The following is a 26,866-nucleotide window of genomic DNA, read 5'->3' as shown; positions in this document are numbered from 1 at the left end:
ACGAAGTATAAGTTCTTCTTTCTATATCAAGCGTATCCATTTGTGGAACAATGCAATTATAAAACTAAATTGTTAGTCAAAACACTAACTTAAACTTGACGACGCCAGTCATACACAGTAACAATTCACTGCTCCTGGACCGTTGACAATAACTTCGAATAAAAATTCATCATAAATCTTATAGGAATTGTAACAAATAACTGGCAAAAATGATCCATAATTATTGCTTTTTGTAGTCTGAGGCATGGTGTATGGGTGATGCCACAAATCCATTAATAAATTTGAAAATACGGTTTAAGATGTAGTTACAGCATTCTGTGGCTGATAACAGTGAGTGCAGAGGGTCCTTTGTGCGAAACAGTTAAGAATGTAAAGTGTTGAATAAACGAACAACACAGGGAGGCGTTAAATACTCTCGCTCTTTCTGATGAATAAATGAAGAAATAAGTGCGGCATTAAATAGTCTCTCTCTCTTCCTCCCTCTCCCTCTCTCCATCCTTCTTCTCTCTCTCTCTCTCTCTCTCTCTCTCTCTCTCTCTCTCTCTCTCTCTCTTCTCTCTTGTATATGTGTGTGTGTGTGTGTGTGTGTGTGTGTGTGTGTGTGTGTGTGTCTGTGTGTGCGTGCGTGTGCGCACGCGCGCACGTGTACGTAGGACATAGGATGTAGGTTGTACCTGATTGCAGAGTAGAAGTGCGCTACCTTGTTAGAGCACTTTTCAGTATTCCGCGTCTAGACAGCCGTGCAAGAGAAGGTAAATGTATTCAATTACTCTGTCTTTAAATGATAGCATTCACTTGTTCAAATGGCTCTGAGCACTATGGGACTTCACATCTGAGGTCATCAGTCCCCTAGACTTAAAATACTTAAACCTAACTAACTTAATGTTGCGGCCACATCACACACATCCATGCTCGAGGCAAGATTCGAACCTGACACCGTAGCAGCCGCGTGGTTCCGGACTGTAGCGCCTAGAACCTCTCGACCACAGCGGCCGGCTTCACTTGTAATGTGGTGACTCTTTTTCTGAAATTACAAAAATTTATTCGCAAAAATCTTTTCCCAAACATGTACCTAGGAACAAATATATCGAACTGTTCCAACTGGGCCGGCCGGGGTGGCTGAGCGGTTCTAGGCACTACAGTCTGCAACCGTACGATCGCAGGTTTGAATCCTGCCTCGGGCATGGATGTGTGTGATGTCCTTAGGTTAGTTAGGTTTAAGTAGTTCTAAGTTCTAGGGGACTGATGACCTCAGAAGTTAAGTCCCATAGTGCTCAGAGCCATTTGAACCATTTTATTCCAACTGGGAAAATCTTGTCAGTATTGTATTTAACAGTATATTTGTTACATTGTTACCCTATTACACACCAATAATCATTAAGGGAAATCAGACTAAAGGGAAACATTATCAAAAACCAGTTTAAAGTCAGAAACATTTTGAAATACAAGCTATTGAAAACAGGTAAAATTTCAATTTTCAAGACAGGTCCAGTTGTTAAGACGGTAAAGAAACTCTGTCCACTCGCAGATATCACATGTTCCATGGTAGAAGACCTTGTCTCCGTTGTTAGGTACAACATGGTGCACGGCCGAAGGAATATGGCTTAATAATCCACATACATAGAAGTTTGCTCATCACGAAATTGTATAACTGCAGAACTAATAAAATCTTACAAATAGCGTTAGTATATTATAAGGCACTTACTTGTGTAGATCTAAAAATGCTCACAAATGTTGCACAAAACGTAACCTCAAATCTCACAAGAACGAAACAAACAGAAAATGCCAGAAACTGTTAATGGCTGTCTTTGGTGGCCTTGCCTTCGTGTGATCCTAAAATGAGTCATTAGACTGAAACATCGGCTAAGAAACATGTGTTCCTAGCTATATTATCCTAACGGTACAGCACTCTAAACAGCAAATAACAGAATTAGGTATTGCTATGCAGCGATGAAGTGGGAGTCTTCTTGCACACATAGACAACTTTTAAGGTAGGGACGGGATGCTGGAGAAGAAACGATTCGTGGACTGTTAATTCCATTCGTGCTTTTGCTTGATGTAATGGTTTTATTGCACTTTCAAAGTGCGTGAATTCAGCTTGCAGTGTTCATACGATGGCGTTAAAATGTGTGTGAATTCCTAAGGGACCAAACTGCTTAGGTCACCGTTCCCTAGACTTACACACTACTTAAACTAACTTATGCTAAGAACAACACATACATCCAAGTCCGAGGGAGGGCTCGAACCTCGGGTGGGAGGGACCGCGCAGTCCGTGACATGACACGTACGATGGCGTTCAATGAGTAATACAACAGATATATTTTCACGGCCATAATGTTGTCTTTGTTGTGGGGCATCGTGGAATATTCCCGCTTCAACTCCTATAGTTCCATGACGTTCAGATACGTGACGTTGCTGTACGTAGGTGCGTTTCGAGCAGAGAGCTATCGTTGAGTTTCTTTTTGCTGAAAACCAGAGTATCGCAGATATTCATATGCGCTTCAGAATGTCTTCGGAGACATGGCAGTGAACAAAAGCACGGGGAGTTGTTGGGTGGGGCGTCTGTCATCATCGTAACAAGATCGCGCAAACATGTCCGATCTCTCACGTGACTGCCGGCTGCACACAGCCGTGACTCCTGCAATGTTGGAACGTGTGGACACTCTTGTTCGAGGTTATTCACGGGTCGTAGTAAAACAACTAGCTACACAACTGCATGTGTCTGTTGATAGTGCTGACACACTCGTTCAGCAGTTGGGTACTCACGGATGTGCGCCGGCAGGGTTCCTCGCCGCCTAAGAGAAGACCATAAAGATTAACGAAGGACCTTCTGTGGAACTGCTGGCACGTTACATAGGTGATCGTGACTTTTTTTTAACATCGTCACAGGCGATGAAACATGGGCTCATCTCTTCGACCCGGAAACAAATTGGTAATGCGTGGAGTGGCGCCAAGTTAAAGCCACACCCTCAGCCGGTAAATTAATGGCGACGGTCTTCTGGGACTATGATGTGGTTATTCTGTTTGATGTCCTACCTCATGGTCAACGCTCAACTCTGAACTGTATTGTGCCACCCTCAGGAAACTGTAGAATTGACATCAGCGTTTTCTTCGCCACAAAAATGCAAACGAACTTCTCCTTCTCCATGACAACCACAGGCCGAACACAAGTCTGCGCATCAAAGAGGAGAACAAATCTTCACTGGATTGTTTTCCTTCATCCGCCCTACAGCCAGCACCTCGCATCTTCTGATTTCCATTTGTCTGGCCCAATGAAGGATGCACTCCGCAGGAAGTACTGCTTGGACGCTGGGGAGGTTATTGACAAGACTTTCGTTCCGACGTCAACCAGTAAGAGTGGTAGCATCCGGGCATACAGGCCATGGCGGTGTAAGGCCATCGCATTAAACGGAGATTACGTTGAAAAATAGGATTGTATTGCAGTGTATGATAACCGGGGGCCTAGAAACGACGGAGACGCTCCGTCCCCGCCGCAGCCGCAGTGGTCCGCAACCCCACGACGAGTACCGCAGTCCACTTCACCCCTCCGTCGTCCCACACCGAACCCAGGGTTATTGTGCGGATCGTCCCCCGGTGGACTCCCCAGGGAACGTCTCACACCAGACGAGTGTAACCCCTATGTTTGAGTGGTAGAATAATGGTGGTGTACGCCTACGTGGAGAACTTGTTTGCGCCTCAACCGCCGGCATAGTGTAGCTGAGGCGAAATAAGGGGAACCAGTCCGCATTCGCCGTGGCGGATGGAAAACCGCCTAAAATCCATCCATAGACAGGCCGGCTCGCCGGACCTCGACCCAAGTCCGCCAGGCGGATTCGTGCCGGAGACCAGCCGCTCCTTCCCGCCCGGAAAGCCGTGCATTAGACCGCACGGCTAACCGGAGGGCTAAAAATAGGATTAGTAGCCAAAAGAGTGAGCAATAATAAAGTGTATCGGAAGCCTGAATAAAACCCAACTACTTTCTGAAAAAAATTCGTTGCATTACTTATTCAACGCCTCTCGTACATTAGTGATTGGCCCATACTGTAAAGAAATGAGCATAAATCTTCATAGCAATACTGTTGTGTATGGACGTCAGTGAGTGATCAGTTTGTAGAAGTGAACTGTGTCATAATACGTGAACGAGTAGTATATGGAGCAAGTTATGTAATTACGTCGTTTGTTTCGACTGATGTTCACAAGGATAGACATAATGTTATAATTATCATCCCAAAGATTTGAAGTTTCTTTGCGGCTACATGTCTCAGTCCAGGTACACACTGAAATCCCCAGCCTACAGCAGAAGACCACTAGCGGAGCCGAAAGAAAATAACGCAGCCACTGTCAAACAGAGATGGGCTGCATCACTCTGGTTTGGTCCCAATAGCCGATTCCTACGACATTGCGGCGTGGCGATTTCATTGTGTACCTGCAGAGATATACCTGCATACCAAAACAAACAAAAAATTCCGTAGTTTAATTTTTTCGATGTGATAATTGTAACTTTTTTATACCACTTGTAATAATTAAGATCGCCTTCGCTAATGGCCATTAATGTGTTCAGAATCCTACTTTAATTATAATAACGTATGATCAAAGTAATGAAAAACACAACGTACCGTTCACCACCTTTTCCAAGTACGGCATCTGGGTCATTATAATATCGTACGTCACATCGCCGTTGTTCTTTTTCAGTACGTCGTCAATTTCTTCTTGCACCTTCTTCTGGATATCCGGATGTCTAGCGAGCTCATACAGACAGAAGCTTACGGTGGTGGAGGATGTTTCGAACCCTGCGAGGAAGAACACCCACGCCTGTGCTGCCACCTCCTTGGTCGTCAGCCTCTTACTTGTCTCTGTCAGGTACAAAATATGTTCGTAAACAGACTGTTACTTGTGCCATAAACCAAATCAGCTTAAAGATACGAACCACCATCTCACATTGAATCGTTAGAAGCTACTTCCTGAAAATTGGTTTCAGAATGTTCTTACGTCATAACAAACTGTAATACCAACAGTAATGATTGCAGAAAACATAGCTGTAACTCATATTATCTCTAAATTAGTAATATGGAGAAAATAATTCGTAGTCTTAAATATGATACATAATAATTTATACACGATGTTTGAAGCAATTAGTCCCATCCTCTTATGAGGCAGTGTTGGTGAAACTAAAAATAGGCGGTATAAAGGTATGTCCGTAAAGAAATATGGCTATGTTAAGATATGGGCTATTTTACTTGTTTCAAGGACGACGCTCATTGCTTATTTCTTACGGCTGACAGTCTTTGTACTTCTCCCACTAATGCTAATGTCAGTTACAACCAGTTTCTGACAATGACCGAGTCCTGAAGCGGAATGCTGAAGACGTGCAATTCGTAGATTGCACTGTATTTACATATATGTTGAGTTCCACATGGAATTATTTAATACATCTACATCTACATTGATACTCCGCAAGCCACCCAACGGTGTGTGACGGAGGGCACTTTACGTGCCACTGTCATTACCTCCCTTTCCTGTTCCAGTCGCGTATGGTTCGCGGGAAGAACGACTGTCTGAAAGCCTCCGTGCGCGCTCTAATCTCTCTAATTTTACATTCGTGATCTCCTCGGGAGGTATAAGTAGGGGGAAGCAATATATTCGATACCTCATCCAGAAACGCACCCTCTCGAAACCTGGACAGCAAGCTACACCGCGATGCAGAGCGCCTCTCTTGCAGAGTCTGCCACTTGAGTTTATTAAACATCTCCGTAACGCTATCACGGTTACCAAATAACCCGGTGACGAAACGCGCCGCTCTTCTTTGGATCTTTTCTATCTCCTCCGTCAACCCGACCTGGTACGGATCCCACACTGATGAGCAATACTCAAGTATAGGTCGAACGAGTGTTTTGTAAGCCACCTCCTTTGTTGATGGACTACATTTTCTAAGCACTCTCCCAATGAATCTCAACCTGGTACCCGCCTTACCAACAATTAATTTTATATGATCATTCCACTTCAAATCGTTCCGTACGCATACTCCCAGATATTTTACAGAAGTAACTGCTTCCAGTGTTTGTTCCGCTATCATATAATCATACAATAAAGGATCCTTCTTTCTATGTATTCGCAATACATTACATTTGTCTATGTTAAGGGTCAGTTGCCACTCCCTGCACCAAGGTGCCTATCCGCTGCAGATCTTCCTACATTTCGCTACAATTTTCTAATGCAGCAACTTCTCTGTATACTACAGCATCATCCGCGAAAAGCCGCATGGAACTTCCGACACTATCTACTAAGTCATTTATATATATTGTGAAAAGCAATGGTCCCATAACACTCCCCTGTGGCACGCCAGAGGTTACTTTAACGTCTGTAGACGTCTCTCCATTGATAACAACATGCTGTGTTCTGTTTGCTAAAAACTCTTCAATCCAGCCACACAGCTGGTCTGATATTCCGTAGGCTCTTACTTTGTTTATCAGGCGACAGTGCGGAACTGTATCGAACGCCTTCCGGAAGTCAAGAAAAATAGCATCTACCTGGGAGCCTGTATCTAATATTTTCTGGGTCTCATGAACAAATAAGGCGAGTTGGGTCTCACACGATCGCTGTTTCCGGAATCCATGTTGATTCCTACATAGTAGATTCTGGGTTTCCAGAAATGACATGATACGCGAGCAAAAAACATGTTCTAAAATTCTACAAGAGATTGACGTAAGAGATATAGGTCTATAGTTTTGCGCATCTGCTCGACGACCCTTCTTGAAGACTGGGACTATCTGTGCTCTTTTCCAATCATTTGGAACCCTCCGTTCCTCTAGAGACTTGCGGTACACGGCTGTTAGAAGGGGGGCAAGTTCTTTCGCGTACTCTGTGTAGAATCGAATTGGTATCCCGTCAGGTCCAGTGGACTTTCCTCTATTGAGTGATTCCAGTTGCTTTTCTATTCCTTGGACACTTATTTCGATGTCAGCCATTTTTTCGTTTGTGCGAGGATTTAGAGAAGGAACTGCAGTGCGGTCTTCCTCTGTGAAACAGCTTTGGAAAAAGGTGTTTAGTATTTCAGCTTTACGCGTGTCATCCTCTGTTTCAATGCCATCATCATCCCGTAGTGTCTGGATATGCTGTTTCGAGCCACTTACTGATTTAACGTAAGACCAGAACTTCCTAGGATTTTCTGTCAAGTCGCTACATAGAATTTTACTTTCGAATTCAATGAACGCTTCACGCATAGCGCTCCTTACGCTAACTTTGACATCGTTTAGCTTCTGTTTGTCTGAGAGGTTTTGGCTGCGTTTAAACTTGGAGTGGAGCTCTCTTTGCTTTCGCAGTAGTTTCCTACCTTTGTTGTTGTACCACGATGGGTTTTTCCCATCCCTCACGGTTTTACTCGGCACGTACCTGTCTAAAACGCATTTTACGATTGCCTTGAACTTTTTCCATGAACACTCAACATTGTCAGTGTCGGAACAGAAATTTTCGTTTTGATCTGTTAGGTAGTCTGAAATCTGCCTTCTATTACTCTTGCTAAACAGATAAACCTTCCTCCCTTTTTTTATATTCCTATTAACTTCCATATTCAGGGATGCTGCAACGGCCTTATGATCACTGATTCCCTGTTCTGTACATACAGAGTCGAAAAGTTCGGGTCTGTTTGTTATCAGTAGGTCCAAGATGTTATCTCCACGAGTCGGTTCTCTGTTTAATTGCTCGAGGTAGTTTTCGGATAGTGCACTCAGTATAATGTCACTCGATGCTCTGTCCCTACCACCCGTCCTAAACATCTGAGTGTCCCAGTCTATATCTGGTAAATTGAAATCTCCACCTAAGACTATAACATACTGAGAAAATTTATGTGAAATGTATTCCAAATTTTCTCTCAGTTGTTCTGCCACTAATGCTGCTGAGTCGGGAGGTCGGTAAAAGGAGCCAATTATTAACCTAGTTCGGTTGTTTAGTGTAACCTCCACCCATAATAATTCACAGGAACTATCCACTTCTACTTCACTACAGGATAAACTACTACTAACAGCGACGAACACTCCACCACCGGTTGCATGCAATCTATCTTTTCTAAACACCGTCTGTACCTTTGTAAAAATTTCGGCAGAATTTATCTCTGGCTTAAGCCAGCTTTCTGTACCTATAACGATTTCAGCTTCGGTGCTTTCTATCAGCGCTTGAAGTTCCGGTACTTTACCAACGCAGCTTCGACAGTTGACAATTACAATACCGATTGCTGCTTGGTCCCCGCATGTCCTGACTTTGCCCCGCACCCGTTGAGGCTGTTGCCCTTTCTGTACTTGCCCAAGGCCATCTAACCTAAAAAACCGCCCAGCCCACGCCACACAACCCCTGCTACCCGTGTAGCCGCTTGTTGCGTGTAGTGGACTCCTGACCTATCCAGCGGAACCCGAAACCCCACCACCCTATGGCGCAAGTCGAGGAATCTGCAGCCCACACGGTCGCAGAACCGTCTCAGCCTCTGATTCAGACCCTCCACTCGGCTCTGTACCAAAGGTCCGCAGTCAGTCCTGTCGACGATGCTGCAGATGGTGAGCTCTGCTTTCATCCCGCTAGCGAGACTGGCAGTCTTCACCAAATCAGATAGCCGCCGGAAGCCAGAGAGGATTTCCTCCAATCCATAGCGACACACATCATTGGTGCCGACATGAGCGACCACCTGCAGATGGGTGCACCCTGTACCCTCCATGGCATCCGGAAGGACCCTTTCCACATCTGGAATGACTCCCCCCGGTATGCACACGGAGTGCACATTGGTTTTCTTCCCCTCTCTTGCTGCCATTTCCCTAAGGGGCCCCATTACGCGCCTGACGTTGGAGCTCCCAACTACCAGTAAGCCCACCCTCTGCGACTGCCCGGATCTTGCAGACTGAGGGGCAACCTCTGGAACAGGACAAGCAGCCATGTCAGGCCGAAGATCAGTATCAGCCTGAGACAGAGCCTGAAACCGGTTCGTCAGACAAACTGGAGAGGCTTTCCGTTCAGCCCTCTGGAATGTCTTTCGCCCCCTGCCACACCTTGAAACGACCTCCCACTCTACCACAGGTGAGGGATCAGCCTCAATGCGGGCAGTATCCCGGGCAACCACAGTCTTAGTCCGATCAGGGGATGCGTGGGACGAGCTGGCCGTCCCCGACAAACCCCCATCCGGACCCCCACAGTGATGCCCATTGGCAACAGCCTCAAGCTGTGTGACCGAAGCCAACACTGCCTGAAGCTGGGAGCGAAGGGATGCCAACTCAGCCTGCATCCGAACACAGCAGTTGCAGTCCCTATCCATGCTAAAAACTGTTTTGCAAAGAACGTCTGAACTAATCTACAGAGAGCGCAAACAAATCGACAAAATTTAAACGGTTATTAAAATACAAGATTGCCTAGTAAATGCAGTAATGCTGCTACTTGCGCACTGCTGACACTGCTCGGTGGCGTAAGGAGACTAAGCGAAATTACACTATTCAGGTACTAAAACACGATGCTACACTCTCAAATACTATAATACGCCCGAAATTTATGAATTAAACAATGCAAGTACCAAAAACACGCAAAGAAATTAAGAATTAAACTATGTAGCAAATGAGTGAGCTTGGAGTATACGACTTGCTGCTGCAGCTGCTTATCCAACGGCGGCAGGGAGCACACTGACTGCGACCAACCGACGCTGGCCGTTCAAAACAAAAACAGTAGACAAACGACTACGCGAATTTACACTATTCAGGTACTAAAACGCGATGCTACAACTCTCAAATACTATAATACGCCCGAAATTTATGAATTAAACAATGCAAGTACCAAAAACACGCAAAGAAATTGAGAATTAAACTATGTAACAAATGAGTGAGCTAGGAGTATACGACTTGCTGCTCAGCTGCTTATCCAACGGCGGCAGGGAGCACACTGACTGCGACCAACCGACACTGGCCGTTCAAAACAAAAACAGTAGACAAACGACTACGCTAATTTACACTATTCAGGTACTAAAACGCGATGCTACAACTCTCAAATACTATAATACGCCCGAAATTTATGAATTAAACAATGCAAGTACCAAAAACACGCAAAGAAATTAAGAATTAAACTATGTAACAAATGAGTGAGCTAGGAGTATACGACTTGCTGCTCAGCTGCTTATCCAACGGCGGCAGGGAGCACACTGACTGCGACCAACCGACACTGGCCGTTCAAAACAAAAACAGTAGACAAACGACTACGCGAATTTACACTATTCAGGTACTAAAACGCGATGCTACAACTCTCAAATACTATAATACGACCGAAATTTATGAATTAAACAATGCAAGTACCAAAAACACGCAAAGAAATTAAGAATTAAACTATGTAGCAAATGAGTGAGCTAGGAGTATACGACTTGCTGCTGCAGCTGCTTATCCAACGACTTATGGTCAAGGTGAAATACTCGATCGATCACGGAATCAAATAATCTGTTTCGATTTAGTGTAATTGTTTCAGTGTGTAGAATGAGTGACTAGAATCACGAGGCCACACATTTCACCAGAGTAATTAACAAGTGGTGTTTGCAAATTTACTCATGCTATTGGAGAACGTTACCCTTGTAGAAGACCGTATGGAAGCCACCCAATTTTTCTTGATCTCGTAGGACAGTATGTTAAAGAAATATTTATTTTGCGGAGTTTCAGTAACAAGGCCTTCCCACTCACCTGACTTTAATCACTGATATTAATAATTTCATTTCATCTTCACCGAAGCGCAAGTCCCTGAAGGGACGTCAAACAGGAAGATTTGCGCCATTCGAATAACACCGGATGTAGTCAGCCGGCCATACGATCTGGTGTAACGCGCGCCAATCAGCAATGAACACAGCTTAGAAGACCTTGTCTGCTATGCATGGGGCAAAATCTGATGGCAATCAGATGTATTCTCACAAATTCGCGAATCTTTGTGTAAGTGAGCTGAAAGGTGGCTAAGAATAACTGGTAAACATGTCAAGGGTCAGTTTAAGATCGGGTGATTGTACAAATTACTGAACATGCTGGGTTCACTGCTTCCATTCTCACCGTAATTAGTAACAAAAACACAAAAGTGTGTGCCTCATGCTCTCATTACTGTCATATTCACTAACATAATTTTACTTAAGGCGTTTGATGCAAAGGCCACGGAAATGTCGTCTATTACCTGGGCGTAATCCGCGCCTTGGGACACAAAAAGGAATTTAAATGATTGCTATATGAGCCACGGCATTATTCCACGACTTCTGATCTCTATATGCATTCAGTGTTTGGATCACTTTTTAAAAATATCATTGTATAGTGCATTAGACACCAACTACCTACCTAAATCTTCAAGGTATGCAGGCACATGTTGTCTTTTAACATGGATACAACTGGATGAGTGCTAGTATGGCAGAAATATCTATTACTGTTCATTCAGAACAAGGCGAAGGGAGTTCGTAGCACTAATTTCCTTATCATAGTGCCAATATCCTGCGTTGTATCTCAAAACCTCCCCACAATATGGCATGGAAAGAGAGCAAGAGACACTGTAGATGGCGAAACCAAAACAACTAAAGTGGTGTATTGATAAATATTTTTCCAAGCACAACATCTTTAGGGAATTAAGACGCCAGTTATTGATCACTTGAATGAATTGCGGCATGATGAGAGACTGCTCACACAGTTGCTATCAATGAAGAAAGATTCTGTTAGGAGATTAAGAAAGCGGATTTTTTTGTCCTACTACATATTCCTAGTGACACCTCTAGAGACGATGGAGCTGATAACATGAAAGCAATTTATTGGTATTAATATCATTCTTAAAGAGTGAAGTGCCGTTGTGCGAGTACATTCTAGATAAAAATATTCACCAAAATTGTTACTACGACTGCGAGAGTGATACATGAATAATTTGTTTGACAATGTCTAAAGTAGTAGGGCTGACCATTAAGGACTTAGAATAAAACTGCAGTAACCAATGATGTCTTAGTAATCTACAACATTAAATCTCATGTCATTGAATGAGATCTTTGTTGTCTATATTATGAATGAAAGCAGAGCAACAGTACGGTATATTGACACAAAAATGTTTTAAGCTGACACTGGTAAATGTAAGATTTCTGAAGGTACCGGGATAAGGAGCTAATGTGGTTTCAGAGGAGCCAGATTATGGACAATGGTGGCACCTAAAGGCTGAATCAGAAGGCTTACTGCATGCGTAAACAGGCCTTACAAGCCACATGAAGGCAACCTGCCTAGGGATGAGACCCTAAAATAAACACCTCTGATCCTCCAGGTTTCGGGTCCTGCTTTGGGGTGGTACCTAACACTCGTAAGTTTCATAGAAAAAAGCCAGACAGATCCAATAGACGCAACCAAGGCTAGGAAAAAGGCAAACGATTTGGCAGAGCCGATATATTGACGACTGCTGCATAGAATGTAAGAAGTCTCAACGTGAAGGAGCTTGAGTTATAAAGAAAGTAAAAACAAAGAAACGTAAATATGGCAATGATTAGTGGAACTAAGAAAAAATGTAAAGGGCACCGAAGGTGGCTTGAGTACATACTGATGTGTAGTGGCATAGAACACCAAAACAGGGTAAGTGCTGGAATTGAACTATTAAAAGACAAAAAGTGGTAAAAGACCCTCACATCCTTGAGATACGTACATGAGAAAATAATTATTGCTCCACATTAAGACTGAAAGAGGTTATCTCACCCTGCTGGACTATACGCACCATGTGAATGAAGGGTAGACTATACAGAGTAGTTCTGTCGTACACTGCAGGAGGAAATAGAAGAAAAGAAGAAGATTATATAACTCTGACAAGAGATTTAAACGCAAGAGTGGGGAATATGGAAACAGAAAATGTGGTAGGAAAACATGGAGAAGCACACCTTAACAAAAATGGAGTAAAATTTAGAGCATTCAGTAGCTACAACAAACTAAAAATTACAAACAAATTTTTCCAAAAAAGAAAGACACGAATATATTTGGAGTTCCATATAACTGAGATCACTAATAAACTATGTATTAGTCAGTGAAAAAATGAAGGAAATGGTACAGGGTGCATGAGTCTACAGGGGAAGTGACAATTTAAAGATCATTTTCTACTCGTTAGTAAAATGATTCTGTGGCCAAAGTGGAAGGGAAGCAGTATAAAGGAGACAGGATTTTAGAATAAGAGATCTTTATCAAAGACGGCTGACTAGGTACATGTTAGAAATACCAGCAACAGAAGACACAGGCATAGCATGGAACAACATCAGACAATAATTTATAAGAACGATATGGAATACAGAAAGAGACATTTAGAGAAAAACAAAATGCTTTTTGAATTTAATATAAAATGACTCACAAGAATCAAGAGAAAAATAAAAATAACGACGACAGAAACCAAAAGCAGTAATAAGGATTGCTGGAATAGGTTTGTCACCCAAACAGAGAATGATGTGCTTGGGTGTACACACTTTTGTTATAAATTGTTGTTGAGTAACCTGACTAAGATGGTGAGAGATACTGTGAAGACAATTATAGCAGAAAGTCAGGGTTCGGTGGAAAATCATAAAAATCTTTAGTGCGATGATAATCAGTTGATGGAAGAAGAGGAGATGATGGAAACAAACAGCTTGATCCAATTCCAGAAATACTACTGCAATATCGATTTATGCACTTGACAAATACGTGCTGGCTTGGAAACAGGATACTAGAGCAGTGGAGGGGAACAAATCTAGAATCAGTCTTCAAGACAGGACTTACATCCAGCACAAAAGTAATGGAGGAAAATAACTGTCGTGAACACAGGATACAAAATATACGCTAAGATACTTAATGCTCATTTGCAACCCATAGCAGAGGCCAAGTTATCGGAAGTTCAGTGTGGGTTGAGGACAGAAAGATCTTGCTTAAATAATGTACACACAACAAAGACAATAATGCAGAAGTGTAGAGAATATAAGCTTCTGATATACACATCACAATCATCGATTTTAGAAAGGTGTTTGACAGGGTAGACAGGAATATACTATGGAAAATTTTCCAAAGACATGGGCACTGTAAACATTTTACATCAGCAATGAAGAGCCTGTATTTGAACATACAGATAGTGCTGCAGGAAGGAAGAGAGCATCAGATATTAATTATAAATTGAACAGTAAGATTTAACTATGCCCTTTCTCTGATCTTTGTAACACTATTATCAATTTCACTTTACTTATCTTATATAATATCTTTGTCTGCTCGTGTTTAATTTAATCTCTGTAGCACCATATTCTTTGATGAAACATCTATGAAACTGTCTTGTTAATAATTTTTGTGACTATAGATAATGCATATATGTAATTTCGGAAGCAATGCTCTGCAAAAGTTCTGAAATATTAAAATTATTCTTGTAGAACTGGTTCGTGCATAAGGAAAGTTTCTTTGTAATCATGTAAAACCTGGACATAAGTCCCTCCACAAAGAAACTGGCTTGGCAGGAACGGAAAAGGTGGATTCCGCAAGGCTCCTTCCTGGTGCAAGTCGGTTGGTGGTTAGCCTGCAAACTGTTTACAACTTTTGTGCTGAATGAGGCAAGAGGAGCTATAAGAGTAATGAATATTACTCCGGATGTGGAAGACTTTTGGCTCATTTTTCACGGCATGCATTGCTTAGCTCTGAACTACGAATATCCGGCACTAAGAAGAGAAATTCCAGAGCTTTTTATACAAAAGGAGGTGTGACGACTTTTCTGCCTTTTTTAGTTGACACAGAAGATCGCCATAGCTATCACCTTCGTCTCAAAATGAACGCTGTAAAATTGAATTGATCAGTTATTTAGTTTCATACTAAAATAGTAACAGTGTTTTGTTCGAACTTCGTGTTGAGACCTATATTTTAACCTTAAGTCATTTACCTAGACAGGGTCTTTTGCCAAGTGCCGCAAATGTTTCCAACTATACTACTTAACTTAACTGAAAAGTAATTGCTTTAATGAATAACGTTTGATAACTTTTGTTGAGCAGGAGATTTCTTTAACATTCAGTGATTCTTTTTTCGGAAGTACACTAGGTGATTTTTATGGAACAATAGTTAAAGTTATACCGAAATGTAATTACAAAGGAAGATCAAAAGTATTTTCTTTAGATGTCATTCTTAGTACAGTATTAAAGTTATTTGCATAAAACTCTGATTTTTCAAGGTAGTTACTGACTAATAAATTGGAAAGTCTAGCACATGGAAATCAATGTGCAGCTTTGTAACAGTGTTTACATTTTCACGTATCTGTAGTTAAAAGTGTTTCCTCATGTTGAAGTTAGTTGTGCCCCACCATCAACAATCAATTGCATGTAATGGTCAGTAACTTACATGCATTAAAGTATAAACGGTAAGTATTATTGAGACCCAGTTGTTGCCAAACGATTTCATGTTACTTCTGCCTAGTTCATATCAAATCACTGTTAAAATGCTTGCTAAGTTGTGCTACTGTTTGATATCCCATTTCAATACCTAATTTCAATATCAACTAAAGTCAATCCCTATAGTTAATTTTCTTCATGAACAGTGCAAGTACTTGGCACAAGTTTGGCTAATTAGAGTGACGAGCATTTTCTTCTAAATAATTTGAGTTTACTTCATAACTAATGGAACTTTGGTGTGAAAGCCGTTTGTTCTGCTACTGCTAGTCTTTCATGTAACAAAATTTGTCTAATACCTTTAGATTTCACAAAATCACTGTCAAACCAAATTCCTTTCAAAGGAGTAACATTATCCTCGTATTGCCAATTTAATATTAGTGTTATATGGTGTTTAATATACATTTATATAGCACCATTCGTATGTGGCAATTTCAGTTCCATCACAATGTGTTGACCCAGGAGAAACCAGACTTGTTAATATGCTGCTATCCGATGACGACCTGCTGCTTATAGACAAAAGAGAAGGTGGATTCCAAAGAACGTTACATAAGTTGCACCTGTGCTCAACTCAATATAATCTGAATACTTCCACAAGCAAAATAAATACGATGGCGTTCATAGTGAGAAACCCCTTAAAAGCCCAAATAAAGTATAAATAACCAGCTAATTGAACAAGACCCTAGCTACTGTGGCTAAAATATATCATTTGACGACAATACGAACATAAATACTAAATTAAATAAGTTCCAAATGATATACAGCACTATAGGGAGAACATTAAAGAACAAAATCCGTAAAGACGTCCAGCTCAAATTCTATAATGTAATGGCTGTCCCTAAGCTGCTTAATGGAATGAGTCATGGATAATAGAGAGAAAGACACACACACACACACACACACACACACACACACACACACACACACACAGAGAGAGAGAGAGAGAGAGAGAGAGAGAGAGAGAGAGAGAGAGAGACAGACAGTTAAAAGAGGCGGAAATAAAATTTCTTAGATCTGTGAAAAGATGTTCTAAAGAAGACCGATTTATAAATAAAGAGACCAGAGAAGTGTTGGAAATATGCAACCTAAATGATAAAATACAGCTTCATAAAAAGTGGAAAGATTGTCTGGACCATATGAGTGAAAGAAGACTGCCAAAAATTGCAAGTAGGTATAAGCCAGTCGGAGAAAGGAGCGTGGGAAGCCCAAGGAAAGATAAGAATAAATTATGTGAAACCAGGATAGGTTACGAAGGCCTGATCCTTGTTGGGAAGAAGAAGAGAAGAAGAAAACGCTGAGAAAGGAGACTTACGTTCAGTACTCTTCCGCCCAGTGATTGAGAAGCTGTCATCAACATATCCAATATTCTTCAACTGAACCATCAACTGCATGAAGTCCTTCCTAATGACGCCAGTCTTCTCTCGATGTTTGACCGTGTCATCAACGACGCGTGTAAAGTACTCTGTGATGTCCTTTGGTGTGAAGGGTATTGGCAGCAGGTTGCGCAGTTTGGGATTAGAGAATCCCAGAGCCTGAGTCAGGTAAGAACGGACAGATGGCTTGAAGAAGCGCCGTCCCCACTGGCGGAACTCCGCCTCGGGGTTGTGCTGGCTGTCAACGTCGATGCCGAAGGCGCAGGAAGCAATGACGTCGGTGGAGTAGCGGGCAATCAGCTCGCGGACTTCCACAACACTGCCCGCAGGTGTGACGTCAGCCAGAACCCGCGCGCATTCGAGCACTATGCCGAACATGGCGCGCATTTTTCCCGACGTGAACGTGGGCGTCAGCTTCTGGCGCAGACCCTTCCACTTGGTTCCTCCGAGGAAGAAGAGGTGCGCCGTCAAGTGATCTGTTTCCTCGTCTACATAGATGCCCCGGTCGGGAAAGTAGTTGAAATCCTTTACTATGATCGTTTTGATCAGCTCTGGATCCCTCACAACAAGAAGAGGGTTGTTTAATGAGTAAATACCCACGACTTCCTTCCCTTCTGTTTCAAAATAAACGTCTTTCATATCTTCACCAGGACATTTCCTCATTAGTGTCGTGTTCCAGCCATTTCCTAGTGGAAAAGACGGCTCCAAGTATGGCAGACCCTTCTTTTTCCAGTAGGTGTAATTGATTTTGAAGGTAACGTACAGTACCGCAAAAACTGTTGACAGTACAGCCAACATTTCAGTCACCCATGAATCGAAGAAGATAGCCATTTTGGTTCCTATGGAGAAGAAAAAATGGATTAGATCATTAATATGATCGGATTATATGCATTACAGTATTTACTATTTACATGACTTTCTGTGTTGCTCAAGCAACTGACCGCTACAACTATGTAAAATAGTAAAGCTGACTGTTAACTGTATTTCAGTGACTGTATTAGTTTATTGGTTTACATTCAGAATCTATATAAATAAAAATGTAAATGTTTGTTATTCCAGAATAGTGTATCCCCAAAAGTTCTAGACCGATTGCAAAGAAATTTTGACACAACGTTGCTTTCAAATACAGAAGTGTTTCTGGGTACCTATTTCTTTAATATATGACATACAATAATGATGTATCTTTGTGAGACTTTTTGTAAAAATGCATTCCTGTTATTAAATTTACATACGTTTACATACACACTTTGCGACAGTGAAAACTGAAAATAATGCAGTGGATCTCAATCTCTTCTTGCACAGTCTGATGGGCATAATTTTTCTAAAAGTAGTATCGAAAATCCGTCATTCAATGAGCGTTAGAACAGCTTAGTTTCCTACATTTATATACGCGCATATATATATACATGTATAAATATTATCTTATGAAATTATTTCGTTAATCACAGTATAAACTCTCGAGTAATGACTTGGAAATGAACAAATCCGTTCGAACTAGTCACAATTAACTTACACGTTAATGTGTCTAAGCAAGTTAATGAAATGGTAAGACTAAATAAATGTTGCTAATTCTTCTGCCGACGCAGTGTTGGAATTCCATATCAGCAGCATTCTCTTGTTAAAGAGAGCCACATGTACCAGCACTACTCTGTTTCAGAGAGATTTTCTTTTCGGCTATCTTACATAATAAATTTCCTATTCAGGATATTTCTTTTAACTTTACCGTTTTGCATTCACTTATTATTATATTTGTCGAGTCAACATTCTTTTTCTGATACTTTTTTACCTCCTTTATGCTATTCTTTGTCACGTAGGCAGCCCATTGTGTTAAAACGTTCTAAATCATCCTTTTTTATTAGTCAAGGTTTATGTAATTTGTGAACTTAAGCACTGCCATTTTTTTACGTAGCACTGTTATTCCTGGTCTGAAATATTACTTTTACTGTCTCAATTATTTCTTCAAATAAGAATATTCCTCCTTTATTACCTTCCTTTTTATATTCTTTATTTAGCGTAGCGTTTTCCCATGGATCTGTTACTCCACCCTGTCCTTCTCAGAATTTAGAAGATATTACAATGCCTGATACCTTTTCTGGATCGACAGTGCAAAGAAGTTCTTTTATTTTTCTTCATTACATTTTCCATTAAGAAGCGCAACATTAGAATTGTTTCCGCGGTGCCACTACCTTTTTGCAAAGCAAAAACGTATCAGAATTTTGCGTGTGGAAAACTCTCCAAGTTCCGCACATAAACTTGCTACAAGTTTTCTCGCAAATGCCGCTGGCATCTGCATTAAAACAGCATAGAAAAACCTCTGTTCTGCACAATGGATAACTGCATTATGACGTAAATACACTGCTCGGGGTTGCCGCCGGATCGTACTGTGTAAAACGCACAACATTACATTGATGCAACAGCTCGACATATTCAGGTCGTAGTTGTTGCTGCAACTACCACCGTCTGAAGATGTCGAGCTGTTGCATCGACGAAATATTGTGCGATTTACTCAATGCGATCGGGCGGGAAACCCGAGCAGTGTATTTGCAACAGATTCATCTGGAAAGAACGAAAAGTCACATCTGTATTGTGATCTTCGTGATGAGGGTACTTACGTAGTTTCACTAATTTCCTTAACTTCCGTACATCTATGCCTGCATTTTATTTCTGCTCAGAGAGAGATTGTACATTGTTCTGTTAAAGACTGTTAAGCTGTTATTATTATTATTATTATTATTGTGTATATTATTAAGTTTACATTACGTATTCAAGTTTACAGCGAGAAAGTAGTGTAACACTCATTTTCTCTTGGTACGTTAATCTTCTCATCAATTCCGTAGCATTCTCTTTTATAGCGTACTATCTGTTTACGCCTCACATCACACTTGAAATAGTCTCAGATCTTCGTGTACGCTTTTTAGTGGCGACTGAGGCAATGTCTGAGTCAGTGCCAAAGAGGACTGCTCCAACTCCATTGAAAGCTGCACGTGACTGTGCAGAACGTTTGCATCTAGATCTACATCTACATCTGCGCTCCTTAAGCCACCTTATGATGTGCGTTGAAGTGTACCTCTATTATTTTACCCCTTGCCTGATGTGCTTAGGAAGAACGACTGTCGATAAAGTTCTGTGTGAGTTCTGATTTTACTGACTTTTTTCGTCTTGGCCGTTATTCCAGACATATATGGGAGGAAGTAGTATGTTGTCCATCTCTTCTCCGAATGTTCGCTCTCTGAATATCCACCGTAGCCTACTCCGTAATACAGAACGCGTCTATTGTAGTGACTGCAACTGGAGATTGTCGAGGATCTGCTAAACGACTTCACGCTTGCTAATCGATTACATGACGAAAGGCGGCACTCTTTATTGGATCTACTCTGGTTCTTCTGTTAAGTCTCTTTGGCAAGAAAGACGCCAAACTGATGAAAAATACCCAGTACCGAAACAGCATTTCTTTCACGTCGTGTGTCTCTTCTCTTGCATCTATGCTTTTATGAGTCACAACTAATAACAGCATATACGTGTACAGGTTTTTCCATAATAATCGTTCAGTTAAATTCTGTTTGAGAAAGCACAAGCTCTTACACATATGTGTTACTTTATGGTTCTGTTTTCAGCTGAAATGCAATGAATTGAGCGTATGGCATTGTTGGCCGGGAGGCCCCATTCGGGGGAGTTCGGCCACCGTATTGCAAGTCCTCTTCAGTTGACGCCACATCGGCGACTTGCGAGTCAATGATGATGAAGTACACACAACACTCAGTCTCCTGTCGGGAATCGAACCCGGGCCCCCTGTGTGGTAGGTTGTAACGCTACCGCTACGCTACGGATGCGGACTGTTTTCAGCTAGTCAAAGTTCGTAGGCCAAATAATTTTGACCTATACGCTTCATTTATAATGTTTATTACAGAAAAGGGTCAAAAAAGCGATTTGAAGCCCTACAAAAATACAAAAAAAATATTTTTGTAAAAAAACTGTATACAATCCACTAATCAGTAAGATAATCAGTGACAGAAAAAAGAGTACAACTTTCCGAGTCTAGGGTTACATCTGGACAAAGTCTACTGCTTCCATTTCAGTAAAAATATTCCAACAAACGAGGCGGAAGTAAAATACCTGAATGTGAATGCTGTTCTGCCTCACATGAATTTCTATTCAGAAGCTTCGTGGAAGGGATCACAACACATTTGTGACGTTCCTACCGATTGCTTACTACACGCACTGTGGCTCATGCTCATGTCATTCGTCATAAAGAGAAACAGCGAAAGTACTGCTGTGGTGACCTGGACTTGCACGGGAACAAATGTGCGGGATGAAGCGCCAAGTTTGTGCAAGTGTTTTTTGAGCCACAGAGAAGTATGACACCACCACATAAGTTTTCTCAGTCACTTGAGTGTTAACATAAGGCGAAACCTCCCTCGAAATGCGCACTGACGTATTTTGTTTCACTGAAAAAATACTTGATACTGTCCACACAATAATATCACGACGTTGCTTATGGGCGCGCTTGCGTGCGCGCGCGCGCGCGCGTGCGCGTGCGTGTGCGTGCGTGTGTGTGTGTGTTTGAATTTTTGCGGACAGTATTAACTTGGGAGAAAATTTGGCTGTCTTTTTTTGGCGTGAAACTGCGCCACTAAAATTTAAACAACGAAATTAAACATATACACTCAGTGACTCACAATCAAGAATTAATTATCAAACAAACAGAATGGTCTGTAATAGAAAAAGCTATAGCTGTCAAAAATAGTAAAAAATATTAGTCTAGTTAGACAAAAGAATAAGTAATCTGGATTGCAGTTTTATGACGTCCCCTTTTGCTTAACCGGCTGGGTGGTGACAAAGTTATTCTACAACAAATATACTTCAAAGACGTATAAGTATCAGTTTAGTGGAGCATGATGTATGAGAAATTCTATGGCAGTTGAAACAAAGTAAAGAAAGAATTACCATTCTAACCCACTGCTGCTACGTATGACACCTGAGCTGAATTTTGAAAAGTTTGTAGTCTGTTTTTACAAATCAGACACGAGCAAACGATTAACGACATTATTTTCCGCGAGAATTTAACTACAATTTATTAATTAAACTGAAGAATAACGAACGTAATCTACAGAACTTGGTACTGGCCAATATGAACTGCGTCTCTTGGTTTAATGTCTCCACCACAAACCACCCAAGACGTTTCCCGGGAAGTGTAACCGCCTGATTTATTGGTATCACATTATATATGTGAATACTCATAATCACACATCACTCAATATTCTCCGGCTGGCTATAGGTCTGTTAGCAGTAAATAAACAATTTAGGTGCTTATTCCTGCTGAATCAATACTCTGCGACCGTAAATGTCACACAACTTCCAAAACATTTGACTGAATAGGCCCTATACGCCGCACAGTGCATAATTATTTCACATTTTTATGAAGCTGATGAAGAATAATACGTAAACAATTGCATAGCGAACGTGATTGACGCATATCTTTAGCGCAGCTGGAATGTTGTTGTTGTTGTGGTCTTCAGTCCTGAGACAGGTTTGATGCAGCTCTCCATGCTACTCTATCCTGTGCAAGCTTCTTCATCTCCCAGCACATACTGCAACCTACATCCTTCTGAATCTGCTTAGTGTATTCATCTCTTGGTCTCCCTCTACGATTTTTACACTCCACGCTGCCCTCCAATGCTAAATTTGTGATCCCTTGATGTCTCAGAACATGTCCTACCGACCGATCCCTTCTTCTAGTCAAGTTGTGCCACAAGCTCCTCTTCTCCCCAATTCTATTCAATACTGCCTCATTAGTTATGTGATCTACCCATCTAATCTTCAGCATTCTTCTGTAGCATCACATTTCGAATGCTTCTATTCTCTTCTTGTCCAAACTAGTTATCGTCCATGTTTCACTTCCATACATGGCTACACACCATACAAATACTTTCAGAAACGACTTAAATCTATACTCGATGTTAACGAATTTCTCTTCTTCAGAAACGCTTTCCTTGCCATTGCCAGTCTACATTTTATATCCTCTCTACTTCGACCATCATCAGTTATTTTGCTCCCCAAATAGCAAAACTCCTTTACTACTTTAAGTGTCTCATTTCCTAATCTAATCCCCTCAGCATCACCCGACTTAATTCGACTACATTCCATTGTCTTCGTTTTGCTTTTGTTGATGTTCATCTTATAACCTCCTTTCAAGACACTGTCCATTCCTTTCAACTGCTCTTCCAAGTCCTTTGCTGTCTCTGACAGAATTACAATGTCATCGGCGAACCTCAAAGTTTTCATTTCTTCTCCATGGATTTTAGTACCAACTCCGAAGTTTTCTTTTGTTTCCTTTACTGCTTGCTCAATATACAGATTGAATAACATCGAGGATAGGCTACAACCCTGTCTCACTCCCTTCCCAACCACTGCTCCCCTTTCATTCCACTCTTATAACTGCCATCTGGTTTCTTTACAAATTGTAAATAGCCTTTCGCTCCCTGTATTTTATTCTTGCCACCTTCAGAATTTGAAAGAGAGTATTCCCGTCAACACTGTGTAAAGCTTTCTCTAAGTCTACAAATGCTAGAAACATAGGCTTGCCTTTCCTTAATCTTTCTTCTAAGATAAGTCGTAGGGTCAGTATGGCCTCACTTGTACCAACATTTCTACGGAATCCAAACTGGTCTTCCCCGAGGTCGCTTCTACTAGTTTTTCCATTCGTCTGTAAAGAATTCACGTTAGTATTTTGCAGCTGTGACTTATTAAACTGATAGTTCGGTAATTTTCGTATCTGTCAACACCTGCTTTCTTTGGGATTGGAATTATTATATTCTTCTTGAAGTCTGAGGGTATTTCGCCTGTCTCATACATCTGGCTCACCAGATGGTAGAGTTTTGTCAGGACTGGAATAAGTAGATAAATCTTAAAAAAATAACGTAAATCAGTAACTTTTAGTGACTAACACGCGGAGCCGTTCATTTGGAAACACTGTCACACGGTTAATAACCGATATTCTTCGCAGTAAAAAGTTGGCAGGTGGGGCAGTATAGGAAACACTCTAGGCGCGCAGTCCGGAACCGCGCGACTGCTACGGTCGCAGGTTCGAATCCTGCCTCGGGCATGGATGTGTGTGATGTCCTTAGGTTAGTTAGGTTTAAGTAGTTCTAAGTTCTAGGGGACTGATGACCACAGTAGTTAAATCCCATAGTGCTCAGAGCTATTGTTTTAGGAACCACTTATGAAATGCATTTCAGCAGTGTAAGCAAATAAATTTGAGCGCATTCAGAAAACAACAAGCGAGTTTGCATACACTAGACGGTGAACAGAAAGCCCTGGGCAAAGCCTAGTGTCGACGTCCACGAAGACGTAACGTTCCAGCACTGAAGCAATATTTCTCTAGTTAATTCCGAAGTACAACGGTGCCCATAAGCTACGAACGAAAACAAAGAGAGCGGGCAATAGATTCGGAGTTCCACGTAACTACGATTAATATTATCCCGTGCCCAGTGCCAGTAAAATGTTATAGCCACTAGGTAGCTGTATAATGAACACAGGAACGCATGATAGGACAGTTACTACCTGTCTTGTCAGTTCGTAAAGCATTTGTTATGCGGAAGAGAAACCTGGTTTTATACTAGACCCACACTTGGAAATTTTAAATAAAATAAAAATTAAATAACTTCGAGAATATGTGCCGTAAATATCGCCATACCACCAGAACTGAATTGCCTCCTGCGTATTGGTATTTCATCACTTGAATATGAGTGCGGTAATTCTCACTAACAGCAAAGATAAATATTTTCATCCCATTTACATAGTCCATTCTGATGAAACGCTACATTTTATGACAAATTTTTAAAGTATGTATGATGGAACACCGTAGGTTCGAATTTTATTCACTAACTGACAGCTTGATTAAATTGTTTAAGCAATGCTCCGATTCCAATTTGATGTAATGGTAATAGAAGTACATGCATACGTATGTTTAGTACAAGCGAAAGAAAACGGGCAAGAGTGCAAACGAGTAGCCCGCAGAACGAAAGATGCCATGACGCCAGGATAGGCCAGTACTTGCCTGTTGCCGACGCAGCTGCTGTTGTGGACCACTGTGCGATGGATTCTGCACGCAGCTTATATATCTTTCGCGAGTCTCGTATCTGCACGTGACTAAGTACGAGATGTGGAGACGCCCGCGCCTCAGCAGCACTTAAAGCCTTACATCTGGGCGCAGTTCAAGTTCTGCGCAGGTGACTGACAGCGATTCGCCACGGTTACACCCGCTACTGAACTGCTTTGCGTGGTCCGTTTGGGTGCCTCGTGTGAAGTCGCACATCCACATCTGAACTCCTCAAGCCGCCGTACGGTGTATTGGGAGGGTACATGGTTTACTAGCACCACCTTACCCTCTCCTGTTGTGTTTGTAGATGAAGAGCGAGAATACAAAAGAATCTCGTGTGCTACTATGAATTCGCTCGATTTTACTTAATCTCTCCATCACAAAACGAGACTGCGACTTAATTACAATACTGGCCATTAAAATTGCTACACCAAGAAGAAATGCAGATGATAAACGGGTATTCATTGGACAAATATATTATAGTAGAAGTGATATGTGATTACATTTTCACGCAATTTGGGTGCATAGATCCTGAGAAATCAGTACCCAGAACAACCATCTCTGGCCATAATAACGGCCTTGATACGCCTGGGCATTGAGTCAAACAGAGCTTGGATGGCGTGTACAGGTACAGCTGCCCATGCAGCTTCAACACGATACCACAGTTCATCAAGAGTAGTGACTGGCCAGGGCAGCAGTCGAACATTTACTGTATCCAGAAAGACCCATACAGGACCTGCTGAAATGTAGGGTCTCGCAGGGATCGAATGAAGGGTAGAGCCACGGGTCGTAACACATCCGAAATATAACGTCCACTGTTCAAAGTTCCGTCAGTGCGAACAAGAGGTGCCCGAGACGTGTAACCAACGGCACCCAACGCCATCACGCCGGGTGATACGCCAATATGGCGATGACGAATACACGCTTCCAATGTGCGTTCACCGCGATGTCGCCAAACATGGATGTGACCATCATGATGCTGTAAACAGAGCCTGGATTCATCCGAAAAAATATTGTTTGGCAATTCGTGTAACCAGGTTCGTCGCTGAGTACACCATCGCAGGCGATCCTGTCTGTGATGCAGCGTCAAGGGTAACCGCAGCCATTGTCTCCGAGCTGATAGTCCACGCTGCTGCAAACGCCGTCGAACTGTTCAAATGGTTCAAATGGCTCTGAGCGCTATGGGACTTAACATCTGTGGTCGTCAGTCCCCTAGAACTTAGAACTACTTAAACCTAACTAATCTAAGGACATCACACACATCCATGCCCGAGGCAGGATTCGAACCTGCGACCGTAGCAGTCGCGCGGTTCCGGACTGAGCGCCTAGAAGAACTGTTCGTGCAGATGGTTGTTGTCTTGCAAACGTCCCCATCTGTTGACTCAGGGATCGAGACGTGGCTGCACGATCCGTTACAGCCATACGGATAAGATGCCTGTCATCACTGCTAGTGATACGAGGCCATTCGGATCCAGCACGGCGTCCCGTATTACCATCCTGAACCCACCGATTCCATATTCTGCTAACAGTCATTAGATCTCGACCAACGCTAGCAGCAATGTCGCGATACGATAAACCGCAATCGCGATAGGCTACAATCCGACCTTTATCAAAGTCGGAAACGTGATGGTACGCATTTTCCCTCCTTACATGAGGCATCACAACAACGTTTCACCAGGCAACGCCGGTCAACTGCTGTTTGTGTATGAGAAATCGGTCAGCACGTTGTAGGTGTCGCCACCGACGCCATCGTTGTGTGAATGCTCTGAAAAGCTAATCATTTGCATATCACAGCATCTTCTTCCTGTACGTTAAATTTCGTGTCTGTAGCACGTCATTTTCCTGGTGTAGAAATTTTAATGGCCAGTGGTGTATAAGACCTGAGTGGGCTTTTGTAGAACTTCGTTAGAAAAGTTAAATGCTGGAAAGGGGTGTTTCAGACATTCGCCAGGTAAGTAGAGGAAACGAAGCGAAAATCTTTGCCAGAACCACGGACTGGCCTTTGAAAATAGTTTTTTTTCT

General features: G+C 42.0%; 1 protein-coding gene across 1 annotated transcript in view; it reads right to left on the bottom strand.

The window, feature by feature from the left end:
- Positions 1 to 24,820, bottom strand: part of LOC124615446 (cytochrome P450 6k1-like) — a 30,918-nt gene extending 6,098 nt beyond the window's left edge. Inside the window, exons 1-3 of the mRNA XM_047143338.1 lie at positions 24,803 to 24,820; positions 16,686 to 17,585; positions 4,617 to 4,853 (exon numbers count right to left, since the gene is read on the bottom strand). Coding sequence (XP_046999294.1) covers positions 4,617 to 4,853; positions 16,686 to 17,577 — 1,129 coding nt within the window. The 5' untranslated portion in view covers positions 17,578 to 17,585; positions 24,803 to 24,820. The remainder of the gene's footprint in view (positions 1 to 4,616; positions 4,854 to 16,685; positions 17,586 to 24,802) is intronic.
- Between the last annotated feature and the right edge of the window lie 2,046 nt (positions 24,821 to 26,866).

This window comes from Schistocerca americana, chromosome 5 (assembly GCF_021461395.2).
Source record: "Schistocerca americana isolate TAMUIC-IGC-003095 chromosome 5, iqSchAmer2.1, whole genome shotgun sequence".
NCBI classification, from domain to species: Eukaryota; Metazoa; Arthropoda; class Insecta; order Orthoptera; family Acrididae; genus Schistocerca; species Schistocerca americana.
This window is presented reverse-complemented; position numbering and strand designations above follow the sequence as displayed.